We start from the raw sequence: 12,373 nt of genomic DNA, 5'->3' as shown, positions 1-12,373 counted from the left end.
TTTTTTTTTTTTTTAGCTTGCCCTCCCCACTTCTATCTTAAGACGTGGAAAGGGACCGAGCAGGCGATGGGGAATTTAAAATGAGCTTAGGAAAAAAAAACGACAAACCCCAAACCCCCGCTACAATAAATCGCATCACAGTGGAGATGCCTCTCTAACTAGAAAATTCTCAGCCCAGACAATGGCTCGTTTATTTCCAACAATATTCAATACAACAGCATTCCAGGCCAACAAAAGGATTTCTGCGGGTTCCTGGAGTTGGTTGCAAAGGGAATTAACCTACATAGAAAAGAGAGCTGTTCAATTATAGATTCCCAGACATGAGGGAGACCTTTGTAAATAAATCGTAAGGTGGTCCGCTGAAAACGCGGTTACTCCCCATCTCACCCCCTAAGAGGATGAGACGGAAGCTCCTCGGCCCTGCCTTGCCCTGTCCTGCCCGGGCAGGGAGTTTGGGTAAATATTTGGGTAAATATTTGGGTAGAGATGGCTGCTGCTGGAGTGGTGAGCAGAGCCGGCTCTCAGAGGAAATGGTTATTTTCTCCCAGGCCCTGAGATGATACATTTTTATAAACATCCAGGCAGGCAGCCTCTAAAGATTCCTAGGCTTTACAGACACATTTCGGATTCAGTGGTCAGCGAGGCCTGGCTCTGAGCACTGGGTGCTGAGGAGGAAGCAGGAGCCGGGAGGGCGGGGAGGGGTCTGGAAGCAGCCCTCTGAATTTAACATGCCGTTGCTTTTAGGCCCAGTAGATGAAAAAGAAAAATTCCAGTGCTTACAGCTCTTATCTTTGTTTACCATTTCCCAAACAGTAAGTGACCTGGGCTCCGGCTTTTGGGCTGAATTATCAATGAGAAGCACACAGACAGGAGAATGGGAATGCGGGGGGCTGGTGGGGGGGTCAACAGAGCAAGCTGATCACGCCCCGCCTTCCTGCCACATTGTCTTGGCCTGGCCCAGGGGTCCGGGATCTGTCCCTGTCACAGGCTGTCCCTGGGAGACGGGGGGGGATGGGTCAGACCATCACAGATGGGAGGCACTCTGGGATCACCATCGTCCACTTCCTGCTGGCGAGGGATCCTTGAATACCCCACAGGGAACTCTTCAGGCCTTAATAACAGCTTCTGGAAATCTCCAGTGGACATGGGGCTCGCCCGGGTCACTCGTTAGGTCCTAGTCATTTGAAAACCCTTCCCTATGTCGAGTCAAGACCTTTCTCTCTAGAACTTACCATCGGGCTTGAGTCCGCCCTCAGTAACTGCAGGAGCAGCACATCGTTTTTGTCACATGCCTGCTGCTCAGCCATGTGATGGCACCCTCATGCGTCCCCGCAGTTGGCTCTGTCTGCCCAGTAGAAGGGGTGCGTCCGTCCCCCCTCACTCCCACTCGCCCCATGTCCTCTCTCCCTGCGGGCCCTTTACTCCTCCTGATGCTGGCTTCGGCCGCACCCCGTCCCGCGGCTGACCGATGCAACGGCCTTGCCTAGTTCTCATCTCCTGGGCCATATCCAAGAGATCAGGGACGCTGTCTAGTGCCCCTTCCTTCCCAGTCTGTCTGCCACTTTTCTCTGGGCAGTCCTTCCAGTTCTTCCTCCCTCCATCCCAGAGACTCATCCACCTCTGTGGACTGAACTGGACACCACCTTCCCTGGGGCCCCCAACGCAACCTCACCAAGCTCCTCCTGGAAGAGGATGCCCCACCTGGATTGGTCCTGTTTCTATCAGGAATGAAATCTGGGTACCGCTTTCATCTCTTACTCCCTGATCCCTTATGTCTAAAGACTCACCTCCCCTGACGAGCTTTCCCTCCTTACAATGATTCTACATCCTGGGGAGCTTTCAGAACAATACCAATTCCTGCTCCCCAAACCAAGTATTCCGGGGTGAGGCCCTGGCATCGGAAGAGGGCAACCGAGATGGAGAATCACTGCTGGTATTGCTTCTCTCTTTCAACCCCGCTGCCTGTCGTGACAACTGCCCCTGTAACGGGAGCTCGTCGCTTCTGCCTGGACTATTGCAACGGTCTCCTGTCCTCCTGCCCCGTTTCCCAGCTCTTCCGACTATCTGTCCTACACGTCATCGTCAGATCTCAAAATACCATTTTCAGTATGTTACCTCCACTCATCAAAACCCTTCAGTGACTCCCGATTACCATACTAATAAATCTTTGAATGAACGAGTAAATGGTTTCCCAAATACATAACCAGCTACATGATATGGAGGCGCATCACCTCCTCTCCACCCCACCCCCCCACGTCAGGTACTCAGTGTCCGCCTGGGGAGAGAGTGAACTCAAAGAATTTCTCTGCGACTTAAACGCGAGATGCTCTCTGCGAGACGCTCTCTCCCCCACGCAGAGAAAGTGGCTGGATGACTTAACCATCATTAACTTAGGGGTTATTTCATGCTAATAGAAAGAACGGAATCCTGAATATTACAAAACATCAGATAATGGAAAAAAAACTCGAATCTACTTGATTGTAGAATGTGTTTTATGCTTATGAGTGCTCGTGTCTGACAATTGGGACAAAATTTTTAAATTAGGGAATTAGATCTATCGTATTTGTCCCCCCCACACACACACACACCATGTACACACACTATAGGAATAAATAAATCAGCTCTGAAAATACCTTTTTTCTCTCAGCCTTTTCCTGGAACAGTGACAGCGGTCAGACTGCAGCACACCGGGGGGAGGGGGCAGGCGGGGGGAGGCGGGGAGGGACCCTCAGTGAGTAAATAGAGGGGACCGAGATGTTAACAAGCTGCTTCTCAACTGATTCACGATTCAAGTTTCAGGCCGTATGGACAACCGATTTGTAAAACTCTTCAAAATACCTACTCGAGCTGAACATTCGCTTCGCTTTTAAACCAGCAATTCCACTCCTAGATATGTATATATCTCTCCATATATACATGCCCGACAGAAACGTGTAGATAGCTGCACCAGAAGCCACACAAGAATGTTCAGCTTCACTCATAACGACCCCCAAACTAGGAACAACCCAAACGTCCATCCACAGTTGAAAGGAGGCACAGATGTCCCCACGACCAGGGGAACGGACACGCTGCATCTCGGCACCACTCCACGGGTGGATCTCAAAGGCACAGAACCGAACACAAGAAGGCGATGTGAAAGCCTACGCACCGGGTAGCCCGTTTATACAAAAAGTTCCAGAGGCACAAGTCATCTCTCGTGTCGGAAGTCAGGAGGACGGCTATCCCCGTGGGGGGCTGTGACGGGCAGGGGGCACGGGGCGCTTCGCAGTGCTGGAAACCCTCTGCGTCTTGATCTGGATGCTGGTCACAAGGGAATGCTTACTTTGTGAAAATTCACTGAGCTCTACACATTTTTGTTTGCGTTACGTTCTTCTGTAGGCATATTATTTTTCCACAAAACGTACACCAGGAAAGGGAAGAAGCGAGGGAGGTGGGAAGGGGGAAGGAGAGCGGGAAGGAGGTGGGAAGGATGGTTAGGCAGCGTGGCACGATGGAAAATCCTCAGAGCCCGAACATTTGCGTTTAGTTCCGACTCTGCCATTTCCTAGCTGTGTGACCTTGGACGAGCCACAGACCTCTCGGAATCTGTTTTCTCATCTATAAGACAGGCGACAAAAACGGCCCTACCTACCCCACAGTGCATGTGTAACGACAGAATGCGTGCAAAAATCCTTTGGTAGGCAGTAGAATAAGGGAGGAGGCGGAGCGCTGTTATTATCCTAGATCTCCGGGAACAGGAATTCCTGCAAAGGGTCAGCACTCTAAATAAAGCTCTACCCAGGACCGTGGTGGTGACGGCTGACACCATAAGGACGTGTGTGTGCGCGCGAGTGTGTGTGTGTTTGCACACACACGGCCTGGTTTATGTTTGTTCATGACAGCTTCTCCCCTAATCCCTTAATGGCCTAGGCTCGGAGTAGAGCACCTGGAATAATCCACGTGTTTATGTGAGGTGGGTTCTGTCTCTTTCCTTTTAAAGTGGATATAAATAGATGCTACATACATTCTTCTCATGACTGTTTCTGAGGTATGGATGCACGTCGACATCCAAATCTGCCAAATTCTTTAAACGAGCAGGTAGGACTTTCTGGGCCTTGGCTAGAGCGATGTTGACGGAAGGGTCCCTGCCCCCCTCGTAACCCCCGTCCCCCATTTCTTCTCCCGCTAAGCCGGAGACGGCTCACTCGGACACATCTATGGAATCGCAAAGCCAAAAAGCCAGAGCTGGTTTAGAGAGCCGGACAGTGAGGAGCCTGGCCCGTGCTCAGGCCTCGCCCTCAGGACTCAGCGCTCACCCTGGAGACTGGTGGGAAGGCGGGGGCTTTCCTTCCGGGTTGGTGGGCAAGGGGCAAAGCCAGAGTCACCACATTTTCCAAGGTTTGGGTTCACATGATGGTCTTATGTCCCCTGGAGAATCAGAGTAGATGGAAATCTTTACTCTTCATGTGGCTGTATTGCCCATGGCTGTCCCCTGTGCTAAAATGCCATGTTGTAAGGGATTTCAAGTCCCCTGCTTCTGGAGGGCAAGGGCTGGCATGATTCAGCCCGCTTTATAACACACGACGTCCGGCATTCACGGTGCGTGCTTATCAATACCATTTGATGCTGCCGTTGCTACCGCTTGGGAGGAACAAAACTGAAGCCGCCCCCACTTCTATTTCCTTTAGCAAAATAGGGAAATGTTAATTTTTCTATTAGGTCCCTGAATCTCTAGGAAAAATCTTTTCGAAAGCAAGGACATTTTTGTTTTTCTCATTTATACCCCGCATCATATCTGTGGTGCGTGTGTACGTGTGAGTGACTTAGGACGTGCGCGTGTGTGTGTGTCTAGTTCTCAGAGAAAATGGCACATAAAAATCTAAATGTAGCAAAGTGAGATTAATAGGAGAGAGCAGTATTTTTTCCTATTTAAAGAATTTATCAATGGATTTTCCACGGAGTGCCCTTAACCATCATGTTTATCTATTGCATTTAAATATTGATTTATAGATCATAAACTATATGACAGAAAGACTAAGAGGCCAAGAATCTTAGAAATAAAATTAGAAGTTACTGCCCATTGAAAATCAAATATAGATGAAACAGTCTCCCTGAAAATGAAAGAACTCTGGGTTGAGACTGTAAACCATGAGGCAAAAAATCAGTTTACTTTTTTAATATCTACTTTTCCCCATATTTAATAATTAAATATTAAATCACTATTTCCCAATATTAAATATTAGCAAATAGTTAATATTTATTTTCAAACTTCTAAGGGCACAGTTACTTATTTTATGGAATAAGCCCCAGCTGAAAGAAATTCCATCGAATTTTAGAATTGCCTTCTTCCTTGACACGTCATCATAGAGGGGTTTAATACATACGACAGAGAGCCTTATGATGAAATTAACTCCCTGCCACTGAATATATTCAAACAGAAGTGTTATCTGCTTGTTTGATACATTACAGTTTCCAGAGACCTTTCAACTTCACTGTCTCATTTGTCCTGCCCTGCGACATGGGTGGAGAATCATCATAAGCCCAACTTACAGACCAGGTGACATATTGATGTTGCCTTGGCGACTGGCCCAAGGCCATGGCTGATGGGTGATGGATCCAGGATGGAACCCAGGGCAGGACCTGGCGACTGCTCCAAGGCACGGCCAAGGTCAGGGAGAGAGGCTGTATGGGCAGCCTCGCTGGGTGCGAGGCAGGACGGGTGGATTTTAAGAGTCCTCCCGATTCTAATTCGGAGTAATTTGGCCCATGCAACGGGAGTCAGTGAGAAGCCGTGGGGACCACTTTTTAATATTATGTTTTGTAAGCACAGACACTTAACGTGCTTCCTGGCTTGAAATTAGAGAACGTTCTGCTCAGACTCCCCAAGTGCTCTTGACATCCCAGGACAAGCAGACCCTCTGTCACCAGGACAGAGGGAGGGCCTGAGTGTGCCCCGGGTGACAGCACAGGACAGGCTGGGCCGGAAAGCTCAGCCCGGAGCTCCCAGCCTCCTGCCTGCAAGGAAGCTGCTTCTGTTTCAGACATTTGGGGTGAGCCGGCCAGCCCGTCCTAACACGGCAGAGACCTTCCCTGACTGAGCTCCCCTTCCTCTCCCTTTCACCTGAAATGAATTCTACCCCCACGACGTCGTTTTCTTTGTTAGCTTTCTCTAAAAGGCAAAGAAAAATACGCAGCACCCAGAGAGCGTAACTATCTTTTCGGTTTTGTTTCTACTTGACAGCCCTCCACCACCACGTACCACACCCACCACATTTCACTGACTTGATCAGTGCCCTGCACGGGAGGCCTGTCTGCCTCTGTGCCTGGAGAACGGCCATCTGTCCCCCAAAATGCAGCTCAGAGCGGCACCTCTCCCGCTAAGCCGGCCTGACGCAACCATTTTAAATGCTTTCACGTATCTCAGAGCCTTGCATAGGCTGTTCCACACGCTGTTGTTTAAATTTCTATTTAATGCTTTAGCTTTTTATGAAGGAAAACTCTAACCTACGCGAATTGGAAGAATCACCGCGTGAACCCGTGTACCCATCACCCAGCTTCAACAAGTGTCAGCTTCCGGCCACTCGAGTTTCATGTTTTTCCCCACCCTTCCTCACTCCCATTTAAAAAAAAAAAAAATCCCAGACATCATGTCATCTGTAAATACTTCAGCATGTAGCTCTAAAAGAAAAAGGCTCTTTTCTAAAACATGATTACCACACCATCATCACACTAAAAACAAAATGGACTGTAATTTCCTGAGCTCGTCAAATATCCTCTCAGGGTTCAAGGTCCTGTGATTGGCTCATGATTTTTTTTTTTTTCAGATTGGTTTCTTTGAACCAGCATCCAAACGAGTCTACCCACTTTTCACTGGCTTACTCTCATTCATCATAAGATCTCAGTTTAGACACTGCTCCCTCCTGGCGGCTTCCCTGACCCCAAATGCTGGGGCATGTGTCCCTTGTCTGTTCTGCCACAGCTCCTGGGCTCGCCACTCTATAACCTTCACCACTGGTTTGCATCCTGAGATAGACTGTGAGCTCCAAGAGGGCAGGAAGGGTCACTGGGTGATGTCACTCTGATGTCCCTGTGCCTAGTACAGCGCCTGGTCCATAGTATGTACCAAATCTCTGTGCGATGAATAAGCAAATGAATGAGCTCCCAAAGTAAATGAATGAACTATATGTCCCATTCCTAAGCCCATTCTATCATACATTCCACGTTCAGTGGAATGATTTGCTTGGAAGTCTGTTTCTCCGTGGAACAGAGACTTAACCGTTTTCGGATCCCCAGAGCCTTGCCCAGGATCTGACACGCAGTGGGCAGGTGGAGAAAACCTGGGTTTTGTACTCCAAATTCTATTGGTGTGACTTGAGATTCACAGGCTTTCCTCTCTGGGTCTCGTTTTTCTCATCTCTATGATGAAGAATTTGGGTTCATGAGTTCTATGGTCCTTTTGGGTTTGCGATTCTGAGTAGGGGCCCAGCCTCATGGGGAGTCCCCATTTGCCATACGCTTGCTGCCCTCTGCTGGCAGAACTGGCTCAGGACCTCTTTGTCCTCAATTTTGCGGAAAGAGAGTTCTCCCCATCTATAAGTGGGACAGGGACTTGAATTGTGCTGCCTCGCCCGGGTTTGGTTAAGACGTGGAAGCCTGTGCCTCTCTCCACCTCACTCATTCATGCCTCCAGCAGAGGGCATCACTGGGGTAGGTCACAGACAGACAGAAGACTAACACAGTGGTCACAACGCTCCAGCTTCACATTAGAACCTCCGGGGGGTGGGGGGGCGGGGCCTGCTTTGAAAACAGATCTGATGCCCAGGCCCCCCTCAGATCAACAATCAATTCCCTGGGGGACAGGGCCCAGCGTTCATATATATTAAAAGCCATCCTGTGGCATCTAATGTTCGGTCACGGGAAGAATGGCTGGACCAAGCTGATGTCTACATGTGTATCTTGAGCCAAAAGCTTAGAAGCACAATCAACAGTTCATCCAAGAAAAGAATAAATGAAGACTTTGACTTGACGATACAAATTTCTCTCAGCTGATCTTAAAACGTTTTCTTTCGAATGCTGACAGCTTCCAAGCCATACGATTTTGTTTGCTGAACCAATACCATTCACCCGTTAGCGACATTGCCCCCATACTGTGGTGTCTTTTTGCTTGCGAGATATAGTTCTATATTTCGGCGCGTGGTACCACCGTTTCTTCTCATTATTCGTTTTTTCTTTTTTACATTTCTGCATGTGTTAAGACTCCTTCGGTTGCAGGTAACAGAATTCCGTTGTTGCTAACTTAGGCCCCAAATGAGAAATTGATGGAAGGGACCAAGCGGCAAGTGGGAACTGGACCTCTAGGCAACACCAGGAAATGGTCACTCTCTGTCCTTGGCCTCTGCTTCTCTCTGCACGTCGAATTCATTTCTTCTTTCTTTCTCACAGCCAGCTGGTGTGCTCTGCCCATTTGTCCACAGGCAGAAAGTGGCCACCAGTAGATCATGACTCGCCCTTGTCCAGCTTTGATCTGCTGGAGAAAATCTCCTTTTTCTCGGCCCCAAATCCAAATTCCCAGACTGGTCCCCTTGGGTCAGAGGCCCCTGGGCCAATCAACCACGGCCAGCATGGCCAACTCTATAATTTGTTGGGCCCAATGCAGAATGAAAATATGGCACCTCTTATTCAAAAAGCAGGACAAGTGCCATTAACGGTATACATAGAGGCTCTTTTTCTGAAGTCTTAACTTGTCACAGTGCTTTTTATTTTCTATTTACTGTCATTCTACGTAAAGAAACATCTAAATTTGACAGTATTCGCATGGATTTTTCCATTCATCTTTATATCATGCAATGCCACTTTACAATGTAATATATCAGAGCATTTAACTCAGATGTAGAATCACTGAAATGACACACTTTGTATTTTGTGACTCATGGGCCAGAAAAGACGAACACAAACCCAACTATTGAAAATAGGAGGGAGAAAGAAAGGGAGCGGTAGGCTCCCCCAAGGGGCACTCCCTCGGGTGTGGGGACACTGGATAGGCTAGGGGAGTCACCTTCGCCGGTGCCCAGGGACCCTCCCACCGGCCCGCACATGTGGCCCTGTCTGGGACAGGGTCCAGGGAGCTGAGCTAGGCTTCGCCCTTCCCATGGGCCTACCACCCCCAAATCCACAGCAGCCTGCGAACCTGCAGAGATCTTTACAGCTCTGTGGCCAGGGCACGCTCCGTGCAGCGGGTCCTCGAAGGACGCCATTTCCTTCCAGGGGGAGGGCCAGAGGGGTACAGTGTCACTCCAGTGGATGTCATCCAGAGGATGCCGGGGTCCCCAACATAGGGTACGGCTGTCTCCACACCTTCACCCCCTGGCATCTAATCGATATTTCCCAACTTTTCCTAACCTGATGGGTGACAAATGGATTCTCATTGTTTTAATTTGTATTACTTATCCGGACAAGGCGTATTTCTTCTGTGTTTTGCCCCTTCATATTCTTAAGAGTTTTGTTCTTTTTTCTGCTGAGTTTCTCTTCTTGCCAGGTTTCGTAGGTCTTTGGTTTTTGTTGCTGTCGATCCTTCATAAATGTTGCTAACTTTTTCTTTCTTTTGCTATTTCACTATTTGTCTTTTAACTTTACAATGTACCGATTACCACGTGCGTGACCACCTCTCTGAGCCTCAGTTTCCTCGTCTAAGAGAAGGGAGAACAGGGTCTGGATGGTGTGCTGGGAGGATCAAACAAGGCCGTGTCTTTACAATGCGCAGCCTGCCACGTCGTCAGCTGCCAATGATTGCCAGCCGTGTTTTACTACCCAACTTCTCCATGACTCTCAAAGACCCCCAGCTCCCAGGCCGGGCCTGCTTGTTCTCAGGAACACACAGCACCATGAAACAAGCACAACAGAATATTTTGCACAAGAGAATATGCAACACGCTAATCGAATGCATCGTGGGTAGTGACCACTGTTGTTGATTTTGTGAGGTTCTCATTTAAGTATCTGCTAAAACTGGAGCAGGACTCTAAGGTTAATGGAAAAGACAGAAGGGTGTGTGACTCGGTCTAACTCCACGCTCTTCCCTTGTCATGACCCCTCCATCAGGCGACCCCCGAGCTCTGCAGCCTCCAGGAAGGCCTGCCCTACCTGGACATGGTGATCGCAGAGACCTTGAGGATGTACCCGCCAGCTTTCAGGTAAGCCCGCAGCCCCGCACCTCACCCCACACCCCGGCTTTTGCCATCCATTCCCCCTGTCCATTTATTCATTCATTCAGCAACTGTTCATTGAGCATCGGCTCTGTGCCAAGCACTAGGAAATCGGCCACATATAAAACCCGTGTCCTTGGAGCTGACACTCCAGGGAGCCCTCCAAGGCCTGGGATGCGCCTTCCTGCTCCCCAATAACCCACGTCCATCCCATCCTCAGAGCTGCAGCCCAAGACTCACCACGCCAGGCGGCCCCACCCAGCCACAGCACCCCTGTCCCTCCCTGCCCCGCCCCCCAGCTCTTTCCATGGTAATAGTGCTGCGCGTTATATCCTTGGACACATTTCAACCTCTCCACAACACATCTCCAAGGCCCATCCAGCCACACCAACCTGTCGGTGCCTTGAGAGCGGGAATCAGGTCTTCTGCTTTCTTTTTTTTTTTTTTCCAAACTCCCCCTAAATGAGGCATCTCATGAAGCATGGGGTCTTAACTCCGATTCTCAGGTCCTTCGAGGGTAAAACAGTGGCCAGATTTCAGGCTCTAGAAACAGAAACAACACAAAGCATTTAACTGCATCTCATAAATCCCACCGGCACATCTACGGATTAATATACCACATAAAGCATACGGAGATACCTTTCGCCATTTTAAAAGAGACAATGTGGACTATTTGAAGGTATCTTAAAATTATATTCCAAACCGAAAAACATCACTAGAGAGTGTGTTTGTAGATATTGTCCAAATGTTCAGACCCAGAGCAAATGCAGAGGATTCCAGGGCGTGCATCCAACCGCCGGTTCTCAAGCACACGTGGTTTCTGTCTCCCGGTCTGGGAGCCGCGTCCTGGCAGCTTGCACCTTCTCCTAACGCCAGTGTTAAGACTGAATCTATGGGCTTTGCCTGATCTGGGGGAGCCGCAAACTGTACCCAGTCTTCATTTTTTAATGATTTATCTCCGGCTTCCTTCCAAGGGAATTGTGGGCAGCCGCTCTACACATTAAAGTGAAATTCAAAGTAAGACATTCAGGGAGAAAACAGAACAAAGGCTGTTGAAAGGAAAGAAGCCTTTATGGGGCCCCGGAGATGGCCAGGAAGCAGGGTCGGGCTCGCCTCGGTGCTGCGGCTCCTGGCCCAAGTGAACCCAGCTGAGCTCAACAGTCGTGTTGGCCAGTGGGAGGGAAGTGTATAAACTCATCAAAGACACATCATTTCCTGGATCTAAACTCAATCACGAACTCATCACATGAGACCTTGAATAGATGACGTGCTGAGTGACAAAGCCATCAGGCTCTTTTCAGCACCAAAACGCTGTGGCCAATTCTCTTACTGACTCTTTATCAACAGCGCTGTGTACGAGGAAGTCAGGAAAGTCACTGCTCTGGGGAACCAGCATGCTGGCGATCTCACCTGAGGGCAGGACAGAAACTAGAGGATCTGGATGAATGTGTTAAAAATCTCTCAACAAGTCACATGTAGTGCCAGTGCTCCGTTTAATGACAGAACGGGTCTAGACAGAAAGTTAAGGCAGCCTGGGCCCGGCCCTTAGTTTGCTGTGTGATCTTGAGTAAATCCTGTCCTGCTCTGTGCTTCTGTCTCCTGGGTGTTGAGTGGACACACACACCTGCCTCGCCTGCCCCACAGGAGTGTAGTGAGTAACAATGAGATAAAAAACAGCCCCACAGAAAAGGTAACAATTCTTGTTGAGTTATTATTAATGTTCAGAATCCAGGATCCTATGCAGTATAATTCAGCAGATTTTTCTGGCCTTTTATGCAGCCTAGTCTAGCCCAACCATGTATGGAAGGGAAGGCCCAGTTATACGGCTTTTAGGGGGTCTCGCATCCAGGTCCCAGCTACTTCTGATAAAGATGAAGAAGAAGGGGTGTCAGGGGACAGCCTTGTTTGATCCCTCTGGGACTGAGGCTGCACCCATCAGAGGCCCCCCATGCCTGTTGTGACTTGAGCACTGGTGTTTTGCTACCAGCTCCAAGCACGTGCTAACTACATGAGCGACTTAGGATCTGGATGGGGGTCCCACAGCCCTGGTCTTCCACGTTCCCGGTTCTTATATCGAAGGCTCATAACAGAGCGATCGATGCTGCAAGGAGCTGTCGGTTGCTCTTAACTTCTTTTATAAGCAGAAACGGGATAATGGTAATTAGTGTAATAATTTTATCTCCTCTAATATAGTT

The 12,373-nt window shown here is 49.0% G+C and overlaps 1 protein-coding gene across 1 annotated transcript in view; it reads left to right on the top strand.

Moving 5' to 3' along the window:
• TBXAS1 (thromboxane A synthase 1) overlaps positions 1 to 12,373 on the top strand; it is a 143,366-nt gene that overhangs the window by 125,795 nt on the left and 5,198 nt on the right. Inside the window, 1 exon segment of the mRNA XM_023530283.1 lies at positions 10,075 to 10,224. Within this exon segment, the coding sequence (XP_023386051.1) occupies positions 10,075 to 10,224 (150 nt within the window).

Source organism: Pteropus vampyrus, unplaced genomic scaffold, assembly GCF_000151845.1.
Source record: "Pteropus vampyrus isolate Shadow unplaced genomic scaffold, Pvam_2.0 Scaffold48, whole genome shotgun sequence".
Lineage (NCBI taxonomy): Eukaryota > Metazoa > Chordata > Mammalia > Chiroptera > Pteropodidae > Pteropus > Pteropus vampyrus.
This window is presented reverse-complemented; position numbering and strand designations above follow the sequence as displayed.